This window comes from Papio anubis, chromosome 2 (assembly GCF_008728515.1).
Source record: "Papio anubis isolate 15944 chromosome 2, Panubis1.0, whole genome shotgun sequence".
Lineage (NCBI taxonomy): Eukaryota > Metazoa > Chordata > Mammalia > Primates > Cercopithecidae > Papio > Papio anubis.
The window spans coordinates 20,713,868-20,739,370 of record NC_044977.1 but is presented as its reverse complement, the minus strand read 5'-3'; the positions used below and the strand labels follow the sequence as shown (position 1 = coordinate 20,739,370).

At 35.9% G+C, this 25,503-nt stretch overlaps 1 protein-coding gene across 16 annotated transcripts in view; it reads left to right on the top strand.

The window, feature by feature from the left end:
- The window catches only part of ABI3BP (ABI family member 3 binding protein), a 248,598-nt gene that overhangs the window by 175,814 nt on the left and 47,281 nt on the right, over positions 1-25,503 (top strand). For 6 of the 16 annotated variants that reach the window (XM_021933977.2, XM_031662969.1, XM_031662963.1 and 3 more), the window contains 14 exons: positions 804-860; positions 1,897-1,956; positions 2,615-2,695; positions 3,389-3,448; positions 5,642-5,716; positions 6,813-6,869; positions 7,544-7,615; positions 8,053-8,100; positions 8,854-8,919; positions 11,101-11,175; positions 14,433-14,507; positions 22,913-22,972; positions 23,521-23,568; positions 24,364-24,444. In XM_021933977.2, the coding sequence (XP_021789669.2) occupies positions 804-860; positions 1,897-1,956; positions 2,615-2,695; positions 3,389-3,448; positions 5,642-5,716; positions 6,813-6,869; positions 7,544-7,615; positions 8,053-8,100; positions 8,854-8,919; positions 11,101-11,175; positions 14,433-14,507; positions 22,913-22,972; positions 23,521-23,568; positions 24,364-24,444 (915 nt within the window). The remainder of the gene's footprint in view (positions 1-803; positions 861-1,896; positions 1,957-2,614; positions 2,696-3,388; positions 3,449-5,641; positions 5,717-6,812; positions 6,870-7,543; positions 7,616-8,052; positions 8,101-8,853; positions 8,920-11,100; positions 11,176-14,432; positions 14,508-22,912; positions 22,973-23,520; positions 23,569-24,363; positions 24,445-25,503) is intronic. The other 10 variants (XM_031662973.1, XM_031662971.1, XM_031662962.1 and 7 more) reach the window with 9 other exon arrangements.

Below are 25,503 nucleotides of genomic sequence, written 5' to 3'. Positions count from 1 at the left end.
CTGTACACATCTATAAGCTTAGAAAAAGAAAATGTTATGAAGAATAAATAATTGGAAAGAAGTTGGGTCTTAAAATCTTAGAAATGAAGAGAGTCAGAAAGACAGGAGGGGTAGAGGCAAGTCAGAGGGCACAGGCTTCCAGAAACACACAGGATTCTGCTTCTAAGTAGTGATGACAGCTGCATTTGGAAGGGTTTATAAGAGCAGCTGAAGAAAGTCCTTGAAGATATGACTCGAAAGGCTGCATCTGACCCAAGAAGCATCATCTATCTAGGGTCCCGCATTTTTATGATGGGAGTAGAGAGCTACTCTGCGTGTTTGTCCCTTATCCTGATTTGTTGAGTGCCTTTACTGCAAATGAAATCTCCCTAAGATTCACTTTGCTTTATTCTTTGCTGTGTCTTCTCTCAAACAGGCTGTTGACTATATTCTTGCTCATTTAGACACACTATTAAAGCTTCCACAAACATGCCAACAGTTACTAGGACAGTTAGATAAGTATATATTTGGCAAAATGCCTGAATAAGCTTCTAAGGAAGTCTTCTAGTTAGAATTAAGTACTCAGACACCTAGGAGAATATTATGTGGGCTTTACTGAGATGTGTGCCAAATTGTGTAGGCTGTGACTAAGTGCCTCTTAAAAAATTGTTTATCTGGCTATAAGATGGCCAAGTCTTCAAATAACAAGTATCAAATTTCAGAAAATTTCTTAAAATTGCTATATACTGATTGAAGCAGTATTATACTGGAAAGATATAATTTACTGGCTTTTCACAAGTGTTTATTTCATTGCTTTTAATTAGTTCCTGTTACAGATCTTGAACCTGGTACTCTCAGAACTGAAGCTCCAAAAACCATGGGTAATGAGAATGTGTGTCCTTCAAATAGTGCTCTTCCTGCTTATTGTCATACCACTGTAGTCAGTTTCTTCTACATCGTAAGACCATTCTGTCATTCTTTGTCATCATTCCATTATAGTCTTTATCTTGAAATTATGCTAGACTCTATGTCAAATTATCAGTTGAATTTGAGAGAACTGTGCATGAACTAATATCAAGACATCAAACTGCTTTTAACTGTTCAACGTTATGTCATGCGATCATGTGCATTTGTTTCGACGGCATTGACCATTTTAAGCTGCATTTCAAACATGAATCTCCAGCTATCCCTTATTTATGCTGCTTATTCCTCATCAATTATAGGGAAGCACAGTGTTTCTTTGCTCATATTGTTTTTTATTATATTAGGATCTGTGTAACATTTATTTTTTTGTTTCAAGGAATGATGTTTATAGTAAATTCTCAAATTGTAAAATGTACCTAAGTCTTGAAAGTTTTAATGATAGGCTTCCATAATAGGATAGACTGACTATTCATCTCTATTAAGGTTTAACAGTTTCTTAACTTTTACTGAATCAAGGAATACTTTGAGATTTTGATGAGCACAGTTTATTAATTACATGGTGTTCTTTATGCTTTCATACATATGAACTCTTTATTGTACCCGTAGTTATTTAAACAGTAGATAACAAGACATTTATCCCAACTTCTATAGAAGTGCAAATAGACTGATAAATGCCTTTTTCAGTAAAGTTAGAAAAGCATATATTATGCAAATGTGTAAAAAGCTTGTCCAACAATCTTCCACTAATATGTAGCAAGAATCAGATAATCAAACATCTAGGAGAATGTCTTGTTGACCACATAGTGATATTAAACTGAGTGCAATGCTATCTTGCAAGTCTATCTTACGAGACTAATGAGTGCCTGACCATGGTTTGGCCAAATCTGCAAAAAACAAGTCTTACTTTTCTCTCAGTTCTGAAGCTTAAAAATTGACGTGTGAAATTAATATTCAAGTTAAATCTCTTTGCTTTATTTTATTATTTTTGTTTAGTTGTTACTACAGTCCTTGAACCTGACACTTTTAGAACCAAGGTTCCAGAAACAACATTAGGTAATGATATTCTGTATTCCTGAATAATTTTTCCCTGCTTATTTTCAAATCCGTTCCATCATTATCATAATCACATTGTCATCAGCTTTGTAGGACTATCTTGTCATCCTCTGCTGTCCTTCAACTTTATATTGTCCTTCAACTTTATATTAGAGTATTAATGATCCTTAGAAGTTACCTATTATTTTCAAAAGCTATGCATGGACCTAGTTCAGAGTCTACCATGTAATCTTATTTGAATTTGTGTCATCTGCTTTTGTCTAAACAGCATTCATGTCTAAAGCTAAATTTCAAACACAGTTGCTGGTGGCTATATCTTATCTAAACTGACTAAACTCTAACAGTTCTTATGGTATCATGGATTCTTTGGCATACTCAAAAGATTTAGTGTGAGCCTAAGACTCTATCATCCAGAGTTTGGCTCTAGTGTTTTTGAAGTTAAAGATGTATGAGTCTCTTCACTTTTCAACTTGATTTTATATATAAGTTTCCTGTCTCAAGAATCTTTCAGTGATTAAAAAAATTAACAAAATAGAAAATATTTTAATCTTAAAAGACATATGACTTACATCTCAAGGAAATATGACATACCTTTAAAAACCTAAAGTTTGTCTCCAAAGCCACCTGCACTAGAGTAATCCAAAGTTTCTTCCTTCAGCTCCTAAAACACAACGGACACGTCGTCCCCGTCCCAGACCCAAAACTACATCAAGTCCTGAAGTACCTCAGAACAAATCGGGTAAATGTATGAATCCTTGGTTTAAGGAGCCAAGGAACCTGAACCCTGGTGGGCTGTCCCAATGAAGTCCTAACGAAATGCCTATGACAGGAAGTAACAGTCATCATGTTTTCTAAGAATCAAATTATTTGACATGGTAGCAGCTGCTTCTCATACAGAGCCGTCCAGGAGAACATGGCTTGGGGACACTTGTGTGCCTGATCTCCTAAATGACTTGGTTTGGATGACGTTTTTGGTCCCTCTTTAAAGATGTGTTTACAGCGAGATTAGCGTACTCATGGCTATTTATTACTATATCTGCATTGAAACATGTGATCCATTTGTTATAGACGTGGTTACATAAACAGGCATTTTTTTCAACTTCCAAGAAAAGCAACAAGTTACTTTCATATATATTTCTCGATATATTTTCATATCTGTTGCCTAAACAAATTTCCAAAGCAAACATCCATACTACTTAGAAAACCAAATACCTAGGAAAACCTCATGTGGATAATATCAATATATGTAGCAGAGTTCAAAGATTGTAACTACCTTCTGTGATGCATTGTTCTAGCTAGTGTGGCCAAATCTTCCAAAAGCAACTATATGCTTCCTATCAATTCCAAAGTTTTAAAAAAAATTGTGTATAATTTAAAACTCATGTTTGAAAATAAAAATTGAGGGTTTTTTTTTAATGTTGCTTTTGGTTAGTTTCTGTTACAGGCTTTGAACCTGTTGTTCATAGAACTGATGCTCCAGGAACAACATTTGGTAATGATTTTTGTGACTTGCATTAAATGCTTTTTATCGCTGTTTAAAAACCTACTTGAGCACCATCATGGCCAGAGTTGCCTCTGCTTCCTAAGACGCTGTTATTCCATTCTACACTTCATTTTAAAATAGTCAGCAGTCTTGGTGTGTGTTACCTGTTTTTCGCAGATGTCCCTGGACCCAGTGAAGGACAGCTGTCCATCGTGAAACTCTCTTTAAAATTGCACCATATGATTCAGTGTTAAATCTGAGGTCCAAATTGGTATTTAGTATTTATAGACCTAAATACTCTTCCATTTGGTATTTAGATCTATAAAGCAACAATTAAGTACCATGAACTCCCTTTGAGTAACTTAGTTTCTATAAAACCTGTGTCTTAGTCTCATTATTTTCTTCCTATTTTAAGGAATAAGGTGTCCCTATTACATTAAAATAGCTTTTCCCTGAAAGTTCCAGGCTCCTCAATCACTGATGAGCTTGACCACTCTTCTTCATCACAGTTTAGCAATGGCTCTTAATCTTTGCTAAGTAGGAATCCCTCTGAATATCTACACATGTTCAATATTTATTCCTTTAATCACTTCATATGTGATATTTGAACTTCATACTAAGGGTCTCTAAGGGAACCCTTAGTGAGCAGAAACAAAGTAGTAATTTTTTTTAATTTAGGAAATAAACTCAAGAAAATCTAACCTGTTTTAGAAAACATAGGTCTACATACAATGCTTTCAATGCTTTCTAGACCTACAAACACTATAGCAACCCAAGATCATCATCTTTTGGTTTCAAAAACAGAAAGGAGGATGAATAGGGGTTATTCCATCCCTCAGACCTTAAACTCCCTAAAGCCTCTCAGTTGAAATAACAAAAATCTATGGTTTAGGTTTTAGAAGGTTTAAGGAGTCCCTCTAGCCCATTGCACTTGAATCACAGGTATCAAAATAAGCTTGAATATCTTCCCATTTCTGTGCCTTCAAAGAGAAAAGGCACTTATAGTGGTCAACAGCTTGACAATTACAGGACTCATTATTAGATTGATAGCTGAGGGAGATCTATCCAGTGGCTAAATTCATCGTGTGCCCTGCATAAGGACTGTATCTAACAAAGGATGGATCTTACACAGTTCTTGTTCCATTTCATTCATCTCTTTCTCAATGGTGCTGCTACTTTTGCTTAAGAAAACAATCACTTCCTCATTCTTTGTGTACCCAGCACCATATTAACAATTGAATGGGGTGGAATAAGGAGCAGAGGTAGAAACCGAAAGAAAGGACAGATTTTCCGTCTTACAGTACAAAGTAATTGTGAAGAAACCCTAAGGTTTTCTTAGATACAGTTTTCTAGATATAGAGCAATTTCCTCCTATGAGAACTGCTTGTTTGAGTAGTAAAAACAGACAATATTTACAGGAGTCAAGGAACGATGTGGGCTGATGACAGAGAGTAGTTGGGCTTTGAAATAATTATAGGATTTGGATTATAGGGTGGAAGGGTGGGAACAGCACAAAATAAGTGTCAATACTTGGTGGCTAAGGGGATGGTGAAACTAAAATATAGAACAAAGCGCTCCTAGATGATATTCAACATTTTGTTAATGTTACTATCATGAAATCAGTTACAGGCAGTTCTTAGCTCTTGTGGGAACTGAGATTCAGATACAATAGTCCATGAGAACTTAATTTTCCAAATAGGCTCCTGCTTTTTCAGAGGGATATTTTGAATCAGGAGTCAGCAATTTTTTTTTCTGTGAAAAGTTAAACAATAACTATTTTAGAATTTGTGGGCCATTGGGTTTCTGTTACAGCTACTCAATTCTGCTGTTTTAGCTGGAAGGCAACCAAAGCTGATACATGAATATGCCCTGAACAATTTTAGTTCATTATATGGCTGTCTTCCAATAAAACTTTATTTGAACTTCATACCATTTTCACGTGTCATGAAATATCACTTTTCGTTTTTTCCCATCACTTAAAAAAAAATGTGAGAACCATTATTGGCCCACAAGCCAGGCAGAGGGCTAGACTTGGAAGGGCTATAGTTTGCTGACATCTGCTTTAAACAGGGCACATTCTGTATGGCTCTCTGTAACCTCATGATTTTCAGGGTCTGTGTGTGTTAGTCACTGCTACCTTTGTCTAAAACTTCCTATGAAATAAATAAAATTACTTTTACAATTGAGACCCTCTTCTTTCAGCTCCCACTGACCTGCAAACTCTTATTTTGAAACCGGTGACATCACCAAGCCTAGAAATGACAGAAAGTCAACCTGGTAAATAGATTGTTTTATCTGTCTGGGTATACTGTGTGCTTTAAGAGGCACACTGTAATTCTCTAAGTTCTATTTCCAAAGATAAAAAAAGAAAAAGGAATACACATTAATTGTAAATATTGCACAATTTTGTGATTGCATATTGTTAGTAATACATGAATATTACTACTTGAATGTATAAAAATACTTTTCATTGCATTTGTATCATTCTAGAAAATAATCACATATCTGATTAAGTGGTTGACAAACCACTTAGAAAAACTGATTTTATTATTTATCCTTATTTTTTCAACAGTTACAAGTTTGTCGCTTTCTTTAATAGTAAATTAAATTTGTGCTAAAAGAACACTAGTTCAAATGTGACCATCAAGGAAGGAGAAATTTCTCACTTCAGTAAAAATAATAAAATTTCCTCATAAACAATGTGTACCCTTTAAAACATACTGCCCTTCAAGCTTGTAAATAGGCCAGGCATAGTGACTCACACCTGCAATCCCAACACTTCGGTAGGCCAAGGCTGGTGGGTTGCTTGAGCTCAGAATTTTATGACCAGCCTTGGCAAAACCTCAACTCTACAAAAAATACAAAAATTAGCTGGGCATGGTGGTACACGCCTGTAGCCCCAGCTACTTAGGAGGGTGAGGTGGGAAGACCATTGAGCCCAGGAGGTCAAGACTGCAGTGAGCCATGTTCATGCCATCCTACCCATCTGGCTGATAAAGCCAGACCCGGTCTGGGGAAAAAAATGGATGCAAATTTTAAAAATCAGTATTAGCAATGTTGCTACTTCCTGACATTTATTTTAAAACACTGGATCCCTATATTTTTCTAGTATAGGACTGTAATTTCTTTCCATCTCTTCTGAGTATCTTTTAATTAGATAAATGACATTTTGGTACTCATGTTGAATGTACAAAGTAGGTTGCTAATGGTAACCTACAGTAGTTATAATGTGAATTCAGTTCAGTTATGCGAGCTTCCCTTAGTGTTAATAATGTTGTTATCCTAACATTGAACACTTACAGGATGCAAAGCACTTTTGTAAGTACTTACAACCTATCCTTTATCAATTGTACCATTTTCTGTTTTTTACTAGTTTCTGATGTTCTGGAATCGGTTACATTTAGTACTGAGTCACCAAAGGAGACTATAGGTAAAAATGTTCCCCAATGGGAAGTCAAGCATATGTGCTTTTCCATCTCATTGCAAAGTCATCTCTGGACATCCTCATGCTTTGTGACATTTCATAGCCACCTGCTCCTCCCAGCTTGGCTGTGCTCATCCAATGGGTCTTGAATGTCATTGTATACAGCACATTGTATTCACATCTGCTGTATTGCTATGCAAGTTTCATAATTTCCTTATTCTCACTCAAAGTGAAAAATTTAACCTTTTCTGATTGCTCTTTCAATATGAATATGTACATATATGCACAACCTATTTTTCATTTTCACATCACTTTTAGGATTCATCCCATGCTTTTGCTCTCCAAGTACTCATTCTATGTGTGTTTCTAACTGGAATTCTTATACAAAAAAAAAATGAAAGTGGAATTATCTGCTTTGTTCCAGGTAGAATTGCTGTCGAGTCTCCCATACATTGTGTATGGGGTGTGCGTGTTTCCCACATAGCGCACTGCCTTCATTTCCTGCTTTCATTCTGCCCTCCTAAATTGTGGTCATCTTCATAATCTACCTAAATGTTAATTATTCTCAAGAGTGTATCTGCTTAAGATAGCTCAATTCTTTTTCAAATTAAATGCAGGGTTCTATTACAGCATGCTTTGGGCTGCCCACCACTAACCAGCCATTCCCGTTTCTTCCCTAGCACCAGCCAAAACAGACTATGTATATCCCACTGCCAAAGCACCACTCTGGCCAGAGGAGCCAAAGACTGAAGGTAGCAAAGGTTTTAATGCTTGGATTCATTTTTTCTACACATTTTAAATTAACATCAGTTACATCCATGGAATATGATATTGATTCACAGTTAAACAGATTTGAAGAGCTATAGCTTCCAACGTTCTTGAATTCTTAAGGTGATAATTGACTCTCTCTGAATACAGAAATAAATTCCTGTTTCTCTGCTGAAGTCTAAAAGTTGAGGTATAATAACATTGGAAACCCAGTTAATGACAATTAAAACATAAATATTAATTGGTGAATTAGTATTATAGAATAGGATGTTTCTCCTAATTCTTTTTTCCTGTCTAAATCCATTGTCCTGTCTGTAAAATTATGATGCAAATTCTTAATAAGGTTTGATATTCACAAAAAATACTTCACTATAGCTTAATATCTTAGTTTCTAAAATTTTTCTCCTTTGTTTTGGCACAGTTGTGGAATCTGTTACATATGTGTCTGAACCACCTGAGACTACACTAGGTAATAACCTCGGTAGCCCAACGCTGTGTGCTTTCTGTCCTCATTGCCACCATCGCCTGAGAACCTCCGGGTCTATCTCATTGTGAATTCATGTTACACCGTCACTCTTCACCATGGCAGTTGCTTTTCTTTCAAGGTGCTCCTATCCATAACCATTGTCCAAAAATGTCTTTCCTCCCATTCAGTTGTGTAACAAGACTTTGCTTTTTTTCTCTTCATAAGTCAGCAGAACTGTTGAATCTAAATTTTTTTTTTTTCCTAACACTGTACATCCTGCCAGCTTGGCATTGTGTCGAATGTTTCAGATAATGCTTTTTCGGTGTGATGATCCATTTATACTTTCTGACCTAGCAACATACTTTCCATTAACACTCATCCCATCACATTTATTTACATATGTGGTTTTCTTCTCCATTCTTTAAGTGAAAGTCAGTGCTGCTTAAATGACTCAAACTATAATATTTTTAAAATTCTTTTTCCCTTCATGATTCCTATTGAATATATCTTTCTGGCATTGTTGAGGAGGTAGAGTTCTAATGTGAAATGAGAATTTTAGAAGTACTTTGTAAGCTGCATCTGCAACCATTTTTTTTTTAACTAAATGCATTATGAAGGAGTAGGAATGCTGTTTTGCTGCAGACTTGCAATTTTCTTTATTTTAAAAAATGTATTTGTTACCATCCTGCCTGTTATCTGTACTCAAGGTCTGTCGAGTGCTATAGTAACCCGCGTACTTTCCTTCAATTACCATAGAAACGTCGCCTCTGCCTTCTCAATCTATAACCCTACCCAGCCCAGATGAGCCTCAGACTGAACCCGGTAAATACGTTATTTTGTATGTCATATATGAGGTGAGTGTTTACAGAATGTCAGCATGGTCACCTCAAGACATCAGAGGCCCTGACTTTATCATTCTGCCCACAGACTTTGATGGGTAATCCTATCTGTCTGATGTCCCGCTGTCGTTGATAATTACTCAAACGGCAGTGTTGTTCTTTAGGACATGGTTGAAAAATACCTCTCAGTTACTCTGCAAGTGTTTAATTCAGGGAATCGGAATGCTTCTGGGAAGAACATTTATATTCTGTTCCATTTTAAAATATGTATATTCTGATTTTAATTCCAATTCATCTCAACTAGTTTTACAAGTTCTCTGATCATGTAAAAAGTATTTTAAGCTTTCTGATTTGAGTTTGACTTTCAAAGAAACCTCCAGAAACAGGTTTGACTGCAATCCACATAAAAGGGGGTGTACTGGCCAGTCACCTTGTAGCTATTCAGATACCTTACTTCTTTCCACTCCTTTCTGCAGTGCTTTGGCCATTTCACTGCACACAAATAAGAAAAAACAAAATCAAAACAATTACTTTGGCTTATCACAAAACCTTTGTGATAAGCCAAAGTGGAGTTTGAAATGAATGAAAAATAATCAACATGAATAACTAAATATGCCTCTTATTTAAAAAAATCCTCTTAATAGCTATAGGTTTCAATGTAATAGAAGGTTATAAATAAGCCCAAACTTCTGTTTCGATTGTCAGTAAATTATTTTTATATTACTCTGTTTCAAAGGGAGATGCGGATTTCAAGTTTACTCACTGTCTGCTGAATATCCTACTAGATGTTGCCTATGAACCCTACAGTTTTTTAACAAAAAAGAAAACCTACATTGACTAAAATAATGAAATCTGACAGTTATACCTAACTTTTCCAAATTTTGTTCTTAATAACTATAATAATATTATTGGAATGTCTCATTGTAAATACTGCTATTAGTGATTCTTATCTCATTCTGTATCGTTTTTCATGGAATTGCTTCATGACATGCCTAACCTTCAGATGGTCTTTCTTATCCTCTGGGGAAAGTAAGTGGCATATCAGTTAGAACCTTAGCAAGTAGGGTAGTTGAGAATCAGAAAATCACAAACTGTGAGAAACTCTAGAATGACAGAATTTTAAGATTGGAAGGGTTCTTAAAAATTGTGTAACTTTTGGTGAAGAACCTGAGACCATAGATCCAGTGATTAGCAAAGGGAGCTCTAAACCCCCAGGTTCCAGGCTTCTAAACCAGATCATCTCCAACATTTATCAGTATTCATCTCTCTACAGGCAAGAAGATTCCACTGAAACCATTGTATACCTTGTGTTTTTTCATTTAGTATCAGGAAGAAGATTCTGCAGACTCCTTCAGAAACTTCTGGTGTCAAATAACTCTTAACTTTCAGCAAGTTTTTCTTAAGGTGTCTGAAGCTACATGACATTGACCATGTTTCTTCTTACCTTTCTTTATCCCAAACACATTTTAGTTCAACCAGATGAGGTGTTTCCACAAGCTGCAACCTTGCATCTGATAATCCCTTTCCTTCAGCAGGATAGATTTTTCATTTTTTTGGTGAAGAAAAAATTGGTTTTTACACTGATTGTCCTAGAATTTCTTTAGGATTTGCTCAGCAAAGGAATAACTCTCTATAGAAAATATCCTTGATATTCAATTTATCTTCACTCTTTTCCCCTATATAACCAATAAAACTGCGTTTTGTTTAGTAACATTAATTTTCCATTAGCACTTGCTATTAAAATACGTTGTATATTTGGACTATAACTTGTTAACTTTGTTTTTTATTTAGAAAACATGTATTTGCATTTAAAAGAGTACAACTAAATATTCTGATAAAATTATATGAACTTACAATAAGGATGAATTCTTCTTGTTATGAATTTATTTTCAAACTATTTAAAAGGTATTTGATGTCAGTATTTCTGAAATCCCAAGTTTCATTTTGCCAGCTGAACATCTTAGATATCATTTAATGTGACTTTTTGTTTTGTTTTCTGTTACATAAAAAAGTTGCCTTCCTACACTTTACAGATCTTTAGGAGCCTTAATCGTTGGGTATTTAGGTCTTCAGCCATTCGGTAAACATCTCTGAGCTTCTAGAGGCTTAGGTACTGTCATTCTTGAAGGGCTCAAGATTTCCGAACCTATATCCTTTCTTTTAGCTCCCAAGCAGACACCGCGTGCTCCTCCTAAGCCAAAAACATCGCCACGCCCAAGAATTCCACAAACACAACCAGGTAAAGATATATTTTACATTTTAGCTTGAAAAGTTTGAGGTTAGTGGGCTTATTCTAGCAAATTGTTCATTAATAGTTATGATAGCAGATTGAGTCTTTAACATTTGCAAAGCAAGTCTTCCTCTGTAACCTAATAAACATTTAAATTTCTTTTTGGACTTACTAAAAAAGTACATCATTGGAAGAGCTTATTCCACAAAGCTTCCCTTAATGTTGTGTTATTGAAGATGAGGTGGACATGAATGGCATTGCTTAGAAAGAGTAGCCTGCCTACTTCCTTTTCCTTCCCCGGCCTGAGACTACACTCCTATCCCTTCCACTATTCCTGAATGTGCTTCCTTCTGTCAATCATCTAATTTGACATTTTCCTCAATACATGGCCTGACTACAAGAAATGTGTGAGGTGTACCCACCCAGGATACCGGGAAAGGAACCTTTGCTACCACTGATCTGGTCTGGAGAAAGGAAAATGTTTAGCACCGTCACATCATGCTTGATCCAGGTGGTGATTCTCGATTCCCACCACAAATATTTTACTCATACCTCAGAATCTCTGCCATTAGGTACTGTCATTGTTGTTTTTCTGCAGGGGAAAAGAAAACCCCTGTAGTTTTAGGTGTGGTCTCTAATATCAATTGAGGGAAATTTTACCCATCATTAAATTTTTTCTATGATTTTAAATCTGCCTTATTTAGCATAATTTTAAATATGTTCTAATTGCTAAAACTTAGTTATGAAAATAATTTATTCTGATAATAAATATATGAAGGTACCAAGGCAGCATTCCTCCAAAATAATATGAAATTTTAAATAATACATTTGAAACATTAACATACTAAAAGTCTGAGAAAATAATGATTAGTGAATAATAATGAATATGAATAAAAACATCAAAGTTTTAAGAATATGCCAAATTATTAAATTTGTTATAATAGGAAACTAAAATCTAACTTTAAAAAAGACAAAATTATTTGAGAAGAAGCTCTCAGCTTTGGATTTGAATATAAAGCATAGAACAAAAGTAGAAAACAAATGGGAAGAAGAAAGCATGAAAACCTGAATGTTCAACTATAAAAGATGAAAAATAAATACTAAAAATTAAAATGCTCAGGCATGAATCATGGTCAGTACAAAATTTTTAAGGTAAAGGAGATATGAAGTAATAAGACAAAATTATTTGCAATTTTATCTTTTTGAGATGCATTTTATACTTTTTATTAAAATGCAGTTTAGTAAATCAGGAGCTTGCTCTAATTTTCCATTATTATACTATATTCTAAGTTTCAAATTTATTTCATTTTGACTTAGACTTTTAGCCAACCTTTCTTGACAAGACAGGCTCTTCAGAGATTCACGTGCTCAGTGAGTTCCACTCTCTTAACTCTGAAACCATGGAGTGGCTGCCAGACTGTAGTGAGAGAGCCTTCTGATGTCCCGATTGAAGCAACTTCCAGTCCATCAGCATCTCTTGTGGAAAGTAGCTGCAAACCAGACACTTCTGGCTTTGTCAGTGCTACTTAATGTAAGGGAACAATTTGGAAAACTGGTCGTGAAAAACAAAACGCATTCTACTTATTCTTTTTCAAAGTGGGTAGAATTGAGACCTCCTCATCCCACAAGAATGTGACTCATGTAATAGGTTCCAGCAGTATCCTGGATTTTGATAGTTTTTCAAGGAAGTGTGTATATGTACACATATATATCACAAAATATTTTAAAGACAAATAGTCAAATTCTAATACTTCTTCCCTTACCCTTGGCTAGTTCCTGCAAATTTCAAAAAGTCATTTGGACAGGAGAGTGTCCTGTTTGTATGCATGATCAATACAAACTATTGTTGTTGGGCTATAATATCATCTATCAATAGTATTTACAACTTAAAGTGCAACAGATTTTGTTTACCACCTTTCACATAATAAGATTCTGTAATTTGGGCATGTCACCTTTATTGTTAGTGTTACTGAAAGTGTGTTTATAAATTGGCAATGTTTAAATCTATATTTGGCATTCAAAGGCAAAAAGAGATCTAAAATCTGAAAAAAAGCATAAGGAATATTTGATAAGTCAATAAAATTTGATTTCTTAGATCCCAGTGTTTACAGGTAATAGCAACATTATTGTTAATTGGATGCCTAGAATTTCTTATAACCATCAAAATTATGGGTGCTCCTAGATTTTGCATGGGCAAACAATGTGAAAATCAGAATATACTCAGATTCTTCAAAACCAAATTTGTAAAGCTCCTTGAGAAGTGGAAAAAAATTATAATAGTGTAATTTTCACATCATTTTGACATTTCACATTGGATTCTTATAACCATATCTTGAGTTAGGGCGAGTTTATTGTTTCACCTTAAAAAATGAGAAGCAAGTGAAAATCTGCCCTGCAGAACTGGGATATAGAGAGCCCAAGTGTTTAGGCCTATTGATAATATTTGATCCTCAGCATTTGGTTCACGTCCTGACTCTGGTACTTAACCATAGCCTCAAGCAGATGCTGTCACACACCCGAAGCTCTGTTTCCTCAGCTTTAAAGTGTAGCTAATAATTCCTTCCTCCCAACATTATGGTGAGACTCAAAGGGCGTAAACCTTATAAAAGCACTTTTGAAATCATAGAATACACTATAATTGTTAGACTTATTTTCTTGGTGTCTATTATATTAGTACTTTATTATTCCCAAGGAACAGTTGTGGAAATCTAATTTTAGTTGTCAACAAATTCATTTGAAGGTTTCTCTGGGGCCAGAGAAATGCAGGGCGGGTAAGATGTGAACCAGCCCATTCCATTGCATTGTCTGCTTACCACTCTGCTGTTGCCCGAGAGGACTTCAAGCATATCCATGCTCGCTCCATAGGATTCCACCCTGACCTCACCATCTTTACCTACTTTGTCTTTAAGGAAAGACATAAAAATGGGTTTAAGGAGAAGTCAAGCAAACATGTCCAGTAAAGAAAAGCTCTCTTACATGCATTCAGTTGCCGTCTCCTCTGAAATAGATTTCTAAAAAGTCGTCCTCTTACTCTGATGCTTTGTAATTTGAAATTTTGCAGTTTCTCAGATTTCACTCCTCTATAATTATCTGGAATTCTAACTAAGCTATTTGTAGAGGTTAAGGATTGGTCTTCTGTCTGACTCCCATATGGGTAATACTTTGTTTTGTCAGTGTTCAGGCTACACCTTGGCATGCCTTATGTGTTAAGCATGACTGGAAGGTGCTGAAACCAAATGACTTACAATATGAGTTCTCTCTTTCAGTTCCTAAGGGGCCCCAGCGTATTACTGCAAAACCAAAAACGTCACCGAGTCCAGAAGTGTCATACACCACACCTGGTAAATGCTTTATTTCATGTTTAAGCCAAACGCGTTCGACTGCCCCACTCTGCTTCAGTGAAACATGAGACTTGATGGAAGTGAGGTCAATATTTCACTTATTTTTAAATCCCATGTTGTATCATATGTGGTATAATTTCAGAAGTTTCATAAGAGTGTCCACTTGTTCATCTAGTAAAGCTCTGATCGCAGTCAAAAGGCAGAGAATTATGCCAAGGTTAGAATGTCTTTCCTAGAACTAAAGTTCTCTTATTCCCTGACTTACAAAAAAATGCTGCCAATTCTAGCTATGCTATGCTCAAATATTTCACTAAACACAAAGATAAAGACTTTTGCTCTTCCCTACAAATGATAAATTCGTGTTTTTACAAATAGAGGCAATGATGTTTAGTCATTTACTTGGATACGTAAATTGTACTATGTCCACATTGAGTTTTTTCCCTGTCACATTCTATTTTACAAATTTATGGAGACATAGCTTGGGTTAAGAAATTTCTTTCGCACACACACAATGGTTTCTTTAGTTACAAATCTGTTTTTTGCCAATCATCTGAGAAGGCCTTTTGTTCACATATGGGGAAGGTAATCTCATGTTTGTGGAGTATCCAGGGTAGGGATTCCAAGGGCCCAGACATTTCATGGATATTACCACCACTATTTACATGAAGTCTTCAAGTGGCCTCAGGAAGCCACTGGTAACTGAACAACTTTCTCTAAAAAGCCAAGCTCATTTTTAACTAGAGAATCTGGGAAATACTGTGAGTTTTTTCTCTTTCTTTTTAAAGGTACAATTATTATAAATTCCTAAATGCTCCTAAAAGCATATAGAACATTCCCAGAGCCAAATAATTTCTAAGCTATAGTATAAAATGATAGCATTTTGGAAGCAAGCCTGAATTCACTTGCTATAATGTTTTCCAGATTGTATAAGCAAAGGCTATTATTGCTGCTGTGGTATAGACAATTTGGTGGTGGTGGTGGTAGCAGGCTAGAGAGAATCTCCTTTGCCCTGAAGTCTAGAATGTAAATTTGTACCACCCCAAACACAATAGCCAATATTATAAATAGGAAGTAAGAAAAAAACCTCATCTCACTTGCAAAAGATCAGCTTATTTTCAATTGTGGAAATGAATGTAATGGAAATTAATTCGTTATAGATAATAGTAGATTTGAGTGACTTTATTTACTTTTCCTTTTCAGTATAAAAAATAATAATATTGGTATAATCTCATTACACCAATATATTGAATAGTTAAGTTTTTTCCTCTTTTAGTATTTAATATTTGCCCTACTGGGCATGAGTTGGCCATTATTGAAGCCAGGTGGTGAGTACCTAAGAATTCATTCTATTTTTCTACTTTCATATACCTTTTGGAATTTACTATCATAAAATTATTTTTAAGGTATTTATTTTAAAATCTTTTCTGTTAGCTAGTCCTTCTCTTCAACCACATTCTTCAAATGTTCTCCCACAGCTAAGTTATAAAGAGCAAACCACTTTTAGCAGAAAAAAAAAAAAAAAAAACTTGCCTTAATTCTACCAACACCTTGTTTTTCATAGAAACTCTAACCTGTGATCTTGATCCCTGTAATGACACAAATAGTTAACAACTATCCCTATTTATACGTTTTATCCGGAGTTTGAACGAGCAGAGTAGAGAACTGCCTCCTGGAGAACTAGGGCCTGTCTTAGTGGTCTTCTGTCACCTCTCCAGCTCCACATGTTCAGAGTTAAGGTTCTGTCCCTAAACCTGGTGTTGGCCCTGCCATATGATCAGGCTGCTTCTCCCTTGCCCCAGGGGTGTGGCACCCCCAGGAATAATCATAAGGCAACTCGTACTACATTTCAGTTTTCTCAGAAGTGTTCAAACACATTGGATTCTGAGGTGTTCAAACAGTTTTTAGATTTTATCTAGGCTCAAATTCATACCCTAATGAACCCAATACTTTACCAGGTCCTGTGGGTTATACTTCAAAAAAAACAGGGTAAATGACATGTGTATTTTAATACGTATTAGCATCCTGGAGAAATAAACTCTTCTGTAAAAGTCTAAAAATTTAAAATGTAGTGCTGAACTCAGGACAGCGTTATGTTTTGTTGTGACATTTATCTCAAGATTTATTCTGAGAGAGATCAGAAGTAACAAACTTGGATTTCTTGACCTTATCAAAGAGGAAGTCAGTCTCAGATTCATTGTACAGCACTTCCATTCTGTAGATTCCTAGGCATAACACCAGCTTCATCCCGTGAGGCCTTTAGAAAAACCCTTCCAGCCACTCAGTTGAATTATCTATAACATTTAATGAGGAATCTTGACAAATTGAGCCCACACTCCCTGCCCACACCAAAATGAAAGTGACTTTTCTCCACATCTACCTTGGAAGAATGATTTAGAATTCAGAGCAAATAACTCCCTCACTAGAAAATAGGTGCCATTTAACTTGGAGTCTAAACAGGAGGTTCCTGGCTCAACAGAGCTCTGTCTTCCTTATGAGTTCCTTTCTACACTAAGACCTGTCTTGGCTTTGTGGTCAACCTTCCGGCCCCCAGGCATTGGGATAGATTTCAGTCATCAGGAGGAAACCAGGAAGAAAATCTAGATTTCAGCAAGCTATCCAAATCCTCATGAATGTTCCATGTGTCTCTTCCCTTTGGAAAATTATTTGTAGTCACACTCTTCAGGATTTCTGTAGTTTTATGTTTTCAGTTAAACTGATTTTAAGAGGAGTTTTTTGTGAACTAATTAGGAATAAGTATTTAATTCTGAATATTTCTTAAAAATTGAGCCTTATTGGTTAAAATGATAGAGTTCATAAAGCAATCATTTGCTTGGATTACGTACTTTAAAATATTGCCAGATTTATATTAGGGAGAAACCTGATTGGACATTCACCTAATAAATGTATGTTTTCTGATATAGTCTTAGAAGACAATACATTTAGAATTGAGCAAGCCAAGATAACAATAGTTAACAATTATTTCCATTTATACTTTTTGTCAAAATGGGAGCTGGGATGAGCAGGGTAGAGAACTGCCTCCTTAAGCTCATACTGTTACCATTACTGTTCTACAGTGTTTCATTATCATCCTCTAGACATTTTGCCATTTTTTCCTAAAGCTTCTTCTTTTTCCCCTTAAGGGATGTACTGTGTAAATTTATTCTTTGTTAAAATAGTTTTTTTTTTTTTTTTTCAAATCAATTTTCCTAGAGGCAAGATATCTTTCTTCTCAAATATGAGAATTCAAATCAGGAGTTAATCAGCAATTTGCTTATTTGCCTGATGATATATTAAACATCAATATGCTTCCCCTCAAATTTTAGTGACTCAGTGCCTTTCTCTTTGCCTTTCTCTTTGCCTCAAAATCTCTGTAAGCTTGTATATGCCATTGATGTGATTAATAAATTATTTCTTTAGATCTTTCTTTTCTGTTTTTTGTTTTGTTTTGTTTTTTGTTTTTTGTTTTTTTTTTGACAGGGTATCACTCTGTTGCCCAGGCTGGAGTGCAGTGATGCAATCATAGCTCACTGCAGCCTCGATCTCCTGTGCTCAAGTGATCCTCCTGCCTCAGCCTCCCAAGTAGCTGGGACCACAGGTGTAAGCCACCACGCCTGGCCTAGATTTTTTAATACTGTTTTACAATTCCCTGGAAAAGAATTAGAGACTTTTGGGAGAGGTCAATTTGAGTCTTTAAAATGTTGCTTAGCAAAGTACAATGCTGGTTCATGGGAATTGCCCATGTTTTCCAGATTTGTTCTTTAAAAAAAATGCACTAATGCATGTTCAATTCAACATATATTGATTGCCACTTATCTGCCTGGTTCCATGCTTAGGGATAAAATCAGGATTAAAAGAATTAGATATGATCTCTACCACCCAACACAGTACAGTGGAGAAAACAGGAAAAATATCAATAACTATAAAACAAGCCAAATCTCAGTAATTAATGGGTTAGTGATATAAACAAAAAATGAAATAACAGAAAAGTAATACATTCTAAATGTAAGAATTAGAGAAGGTATTATCAAGAAAATGAACTTTAAGATAGATTTTAATAGATAAGTAGCTATTGATGATTTTTAAGACAGCAAAGATTCAGAGGTATAAAAAGTGCTCCAGGCCGGGCGCGGTGGCTCATGTCTGTAATCCCAACACTTTCAGAGGACGAGGCGGGCGGATCACGAGGTTAGGAGATCAAGACCATCTTGGCTAACATGGTGAAACCCCGTCTCTACTAAAAAAATTAGCCGGGCGTGGTGGCAGACGCCTGTAGTAGTCCCAGCTACTCAGGAGGCTGAGGCAGGAGAATGGCATGAAGCAGAGAGGCGGAGCTTGCAGTGAGCCGAGTTCACACCACTGCACTCCAGGCCAGGCGACAGAGCGAGACTCCATGCTCCATATAGCTGAGAAACAGCATGATTCGGAATGACTACATTGCTAGGCATATGATGAGATTATTGAGAGATGAAAACAATGTAAATTGGATTCATATGTTTGAGGGCTTTTAGGTTATGCTAAGCACTTCAAAAAATTTTTCTTTAGACAATTAGGAGATACTAAAATTGTGCGTGTTTCTTTTTGTAATCTTGGGAGTGATATAATTACATCTGTATTTTAGAAAGATGGCTGTGATTTTTTCAAATGGAATATTAACTGGCAAAAAAAAAAAAAAAAAAATGGCCAGGAATCGCTTAGTAGGTTTGCAACAATCCAGAAAGATAAGTCTGAGAAATTGAACTAATTGTGGTAGAAAGGAAACTAAGGGAATAATGCTGAAATGCCTTTGTGTATGGAACTACGAAGACCTAGAGAATGACTGAATGCTGTTATGGAGAGAAGGGTGGCAATGCTGTTCCTAGACTGGGCAAGTGGTAGATAATAATGCCATTAACTGAGACAGGGAACAGAGAGAGTAATAAAGATGGGTGTGTACATGCTAGGCTTGCAGGGCCAGTAGGACTTTGAGTGGGAAGACCCTAACTGATGGTTGAAAATGTTGTCTGGACTTCTTAACAGAAGTCAGGATTTGGGGCACAGATCTAGGAGCCACTTGTTTACATCTAGATACTTCTTAAATCTTGGAAAACATAATAGAGGAGAAAATATAGATGGAGAAAATAAGCCAGAAATCAAATATTTAGGCAGCATAGTTGTATTTAAGGAGTAGGCAGGGGGAAAAGAGCCTCCAGATGTCAAAAAAGATAAGAGAAAACCAGGAAAGGCGCTGGGAGATGAGGCAGGAAAAGGCCTAAGAAGGGAAGTTTGGCAATGGCATTGCAGTGGCAATGAGAAGGACAGGGATCAGAAGAGGCTGCCAGCTTGACCATGCATGTGCAGAATCCCACTTTCTGAAACCTTTAGGCTGTATGCTTCAGAATTAGCAGTTTCCAGATTTTAGAAACTTACATGAGTACATATACCATTGATTAGAAACATTAATGTGTATTCAGTGAGCAGTATGAATAGTCTTACCAAGCAGAAGAACTAAAACCTATAAACAGCCCTTAGATCAGTATAAGTTATGTTTTGCCATTGAATAAATTAAGAGAAAACTCAACTTTCAGAGTTTCTGGACTTAAGAATATGATTAAGGCATTGTTGCAGGAAATAAGTGGAGGCTGGACCACAGTGGATGAAGAAGATACATCTAAAAGGTGAGGAAGCAGAGGCAGATAGATAGTTTTTTTATTAAAGGAATGAGAGCAAGAGAGAGGGACTGTTTGAAGGAGAAGCCATGTCAAGGGAATGATTCTTTTTTAGGATATTAGAGCATTCGAGCTGTTTCGTAGGTAGAGGGCAAGTAACTCATGGAGAAATGAAAACATGGACAAATAGAAATATAACAGAAATAATGGAAAGTAAAAGGCCTCAAATGAGATGGAAGGGAGGGTGGTCCAAGAGCACAGGGAAAGCCAGCAGGTGGCCTCCTACGGGGCTTCCTCTCAGACTGGACCTAATGGTACAAGGTTGGAATAAAGGAATAGAGAGTATAGATTAAAGGAATAGAATAGGGTATGGAGTCTATACGTGTTACTTTTCTAAGAGAATCAGTCTCTTGGTAGCCTATTGCCAGGGTAAACCTTATTGCAGACTTCGTATTCTAACTTTGTCAAGAGGAAACACATTAATTATTTTCTAACTCTATCAAAACATTCATGCATGTTCATTTACTTTTGTCTATGATAGACATTGTGCATTCCTACTTGTCTTATGTTAGTTGGACTTTTCTTTGGAGTGGCACGCTTTATTGAACAAAGACAGTTTGGTTAGTAGTATAAATGGAGTTGGTTAATATAATTAAATGTAAAATTATAATAATAGTAAATATTCTTATAAAGAAATCAAAACTGCTTTCTCAGAAAATTGTCATCATTATTTTCATTGATGAGTTTCTCCCAGCATGAAACATGTAGGTTTTAGGGATCGTGCTTTTGTTCAGTTTAATATACAGAGGAATGCCACATAGGAAAAACAGAAAAAACAACTTGAATTTCTTGGAGCTGTAGTTGACCAAGTAGGAGAATGATTCATATTACTTTCCTGTAAATATTTCTATTTCTTTCCTTTCCACTGATTTCACCTGCTTAGGAAGTCTGCTATGGCAGTTTATTAAATCATCACTTCATGGTTAAAAAGAAAAGTGCCAATTTTAGCAGCTGGAATCCACATTACCCCAGCCTAAATTCCTCAGTAAACTAGAGCAGCAGTGAATAATGTATTTACAGTATGGTGGATTTATTAGTACCACATCTCTTCTCAGCTTCTCCTTTCCTTAATCCCAGCTCCTTTTGTTTGGTGGAGTACTGTAACTAACTCGGGTATTTATAAACTGAAGGCTGCTTTGAATGTCCATGACCTTTACAGAGCTAAATCAAAGTGCCTTCTTCAGCCTCAAGATAAACATTTTGTTTCATTTATAGCTGGAAATTTCTTATATTTTACTATTTAAATCCTCCAAAAAACTACACGGAAAGGCAAAATGTTCAGTATTGTGGTGGGCTTTCTCTGCCTTATCAACCACTAATCTTTTTAAAGTTTCCTTTTCTCTTTAAGAAAGCAATCCATATTTTCAAATTCCCTTGGATGTTACCTTTTAGCTCATAGAAGTTCTGAGTCAAGTTTCTGTTCAGTGCACCAGTTTTCACAACTGTAATTTCACTAATACCTAGCAGCGTAGTCTAAGAACAGATGTGGCATGCAAGTTAAACATGATTCCCAAAAACAATAAAAAGAGATTGTTCATTTTATATAACTTATTTCTCCACTAATGGTAAAGTGGTGCTTGGCCACCTCATAATAATAAAATAAAATTTTAAAAAGAAGTTTTCTTCATCTTTCTTCTAAGGCAGAGTTCTAGCCTGAATCATAATTTTTTTCCAGCATTATATAAGATGCAAGGAAATTACACTGCCTGACAAAAAGGTGCTGGTGTGTATGAAAGGCTTAGCGTGGTAGGAAAACCTTTCATTGAGAGATTAGGTCTGGGTAGGGCCTCTTTGTGGGGAAACTGCGTTGAAGTACTTTACCCTATTTGTGGAATGAGATTTTGTTGTAGAAATCCAGTACGAACAAATAGGCAAATCCCCCTAATATTTTCCCCACTGAGAAATAGGGTACCAAGTTTCCAATCTACTGTTTAATTTTGCTAAAACATTAAAAAATATACTGGATTTCAGGGACTGCATATACCAGTAGGCCTATTGTTCAGCTGACATTTTTGTCTTTTGTTTTCATATGCTTATGTCAAGCATGCTTGACACCTAATATACTAGAAGCCACATCACTAAAGAAGACAAAAATGGCAACAGCTATCATTTACTAAGTAATAAGTACTATCATTAACTTTACATGTGGTGTCTTCTAATGACTAGTTGATTCCTTTTGCTTCATTTTCTGCCCCCAGTAACTGTAAGCGCCATTTAGAATAAGACTGTGTTATCTTCTTACATATTCAAGACTTTTCCATTTCTTATTGTTTCCCTCGATTTGTAGCCATTTTTGTACTTTAAGATATGTATTTTTTGTTGCTGTTAGTGGACTTTATGCATGAATATCAAACAGCAGCTAACCACTTTGTGCAAAACCTGACTTTCTATTTTGAAAGCCACTTGAGGGAGCTCTACCTCATTGTTGAATTATGTTAGCTATCTCCTCCTCTTCCTCAAGGAAGACTTCAAAATGAACTGTGACTTACTTCATTTCTGTTTCACTGCCACCAGAACCTTCCCTGCATAGTAATATTTTTCCATTTTGAAGAAAACAGGCATCTTCTCAACTTTGGTCATTAACCATTGTAAAAATACTTTTGCTTCATTCATGCTTTCTGGGATTTTTCTATCTGTGGGTTAAGCTCACTCCAGTTGGGACATTTAGAATACACAGTGTTTATAATCTTTTTCTTTCAGCTCCAAAAGATGTGCTCCTTCCTCATAAACCAGACCCTGAGGTCTCTCAGAGCGAACCTGGTAAATTAATTATTTCATCCTTCTGGCTAAGAAGTGTATTTTTCAAAAACAAAATTCTTGAAGTAAATATATTTTTAATGGTTGTGATATGGAAGAAATTCAGAGAAAAATATGGGTATAAAATGCATATTCCTTTTGGGTAGATTGAATCATCTGGGTTGAATTATTTTTCCTTGGTTAAATGAGGGAATAGTACATAGGCTCATTGAGTAGATCATGCTAAAATTATCAATACCATTGTTAACTACGCCAACTCTCACATCCTTTCAAAATGTAAATGTAGCTACCTTACAACTATGGGTATACTTTTAAGTAAAAAAAAAAGTGGATGCCTACTCAAAATTTTCCCCAAAGTGAGAACTTCAAAGTTTTAGTTAAACTAAGTTCTCTGATTAGCATCTAATGTGCAGAATTTTCTCTTATTTATTATAATTCTTAGAGAACATTTAAATTATTAAATCAATGCATCTGAAAAATATAGAAACTATTTTGACTTTGCCAGGTAGTAATTCTCATAAATATGTTCCTTTGACTTGCTTTTGGCATAGTTCTGCAACCTGTTACCTTTAGATTTGAGCCACCAAAGACAACAATAGGTAATGGTTTTCCCATATCAACCAACTCTGTTTTCTTTGCTACCATCAAGATTGCAGGCCTTTCTCAAATGATCCTGTTGAAACATCATTTCTTCTCAATTCATTTCATCATTTCATTCTCATTATTACTACTCTTTCCAAAATAGAAAAGCCATGATTTCACTGTCGTAATGGGTTTGCTTTGAAGACCACCTCAAGACATTACTGAATCCGTCTTCATTTACTTCATTTATCTCCATGTTTCAATACGAGTCCACTGTGTTTACTAATGGTGCCCATTTAACAATTTCCATTGGTTTAGTGGTTCTCAGCTGTAATGTAACATACTAGCATGTGGTAAGTTTGAAAGATACTGCAAGTAATTATCAATATTGGTCAAAATACTAAAAATTGCCAGTGATTTGTTAAACTGAGCTCAAGCAGACTCAAGGAGATGATACCAACAGTGATATTATCACACATTTTGTAATCCTGTATGCTCTCTTGAATGGAGGAGACAAGGACGAAGCTACAGCCAATAGTCCAGGACTGTGTCTAACCCACACCGCATCTCAACCAGCCATTCTGATGGATTGGTTCAAGAATAGAATGTCATGTAGTATGTGTTCTGGTGGAAAAACAGTTGAGAACCATTATTCTAATATTCCACAGTCATTTTTCGGAAAGTTTTGTGCACATTTAACTCTCTTCTTTCCTTTTTCTATTTCAAATGGAGGAATTTCATGTAATACCAATCTGGTCTGGTGCTGGCTTTGAATCTAAAAATTTACAACCTTGGTCCTTTTCTTTTTGCAGCTCCTCTAGAGACACGAGGCATCCCTTTTATACCCATGATTTCCCCAAGTCCTAGTCAAGAGGAACTACAGACCATTCTGGGTAAATTTCGTTTTAATATTTGTTCAAGGAGGGCTTGTCTTTTAGGAATTTCCCTTCGAGTAGCCATAATACATTATGTTCATAGCTTGTTTCTAAATAATAGGTTATTTAAAAATTCATTTCACTCAACGCTTTTACATTGACACTGTATTTGGCCTAATATGTATGCTGATTTTCAATATAAAATGTTTTAATACATCTAAGATGTGTTAAATTGGCGCTGGTGATTGTGATTTAGAATACTTAAAAATTTTAAGTATTCTAAAAAGAAAAATGTTTCTAAATCAATGCTGTTCTTTTTTGTTGCTTTTTCTGTATTTTAAACTGCATTTGGGAAGAAAAATTAGTTATCTAGTATTTATTAAGCCTTTACTTGGTGCACAGTTAAGTGATGCAGTTCTAAGAAGAAACTTTTAAAGAGGTGTCCTTACCCTAGAGAGCTCACGCTCTGATATGAAGACAGGACTTAGTTCCAATACTGCATCCTCTGTGCCACTCAATACATTACATGCCTTTCTTTTTTTTTTTTTTTTTTTTTTTTTGAGATGGAGTCTGGCTCTGTTGCCCAGGCTGGAGTGCAGTGGCCGGATCTCAGCTCACTGCAAGCCCCGCCTCCCAGGTTCACGCCATTCTCCTGCCTCAGCCTCCTGAGTAGCTGGGATTACAGGCGCCCGCCACCTCGCCCGGCTAATTTTTTTTGTATTTTTAGTAGAGACGGGGTTTCACCATGTTAGCCAGGATGGTCTCGATCTCCTGACCTCGTGATCCGCCCGTCTCGGCCTCCCAAAGTGCTGGGATTACAGGCTTGAGCCACCGCGCCCGGCCCATTACATGCCTTTCTAAAATTTAAACCATGTAACTCTGCGAGGTAAGTTCTATTACTTGCTCCATTTTACAGATTAGAAAATTGAGGCATAGAGAGTTTAAAAATTTGGCCAAGGTGAAACAGCTGATGTCAGCGCCAGGATTAGAATCTACACACTCAGCCACCAGAGTGCCTAGGATTAACCTCAGTGTTACACTAATTACAATGAGTGTGATAGAGAAAAGAGCAACATG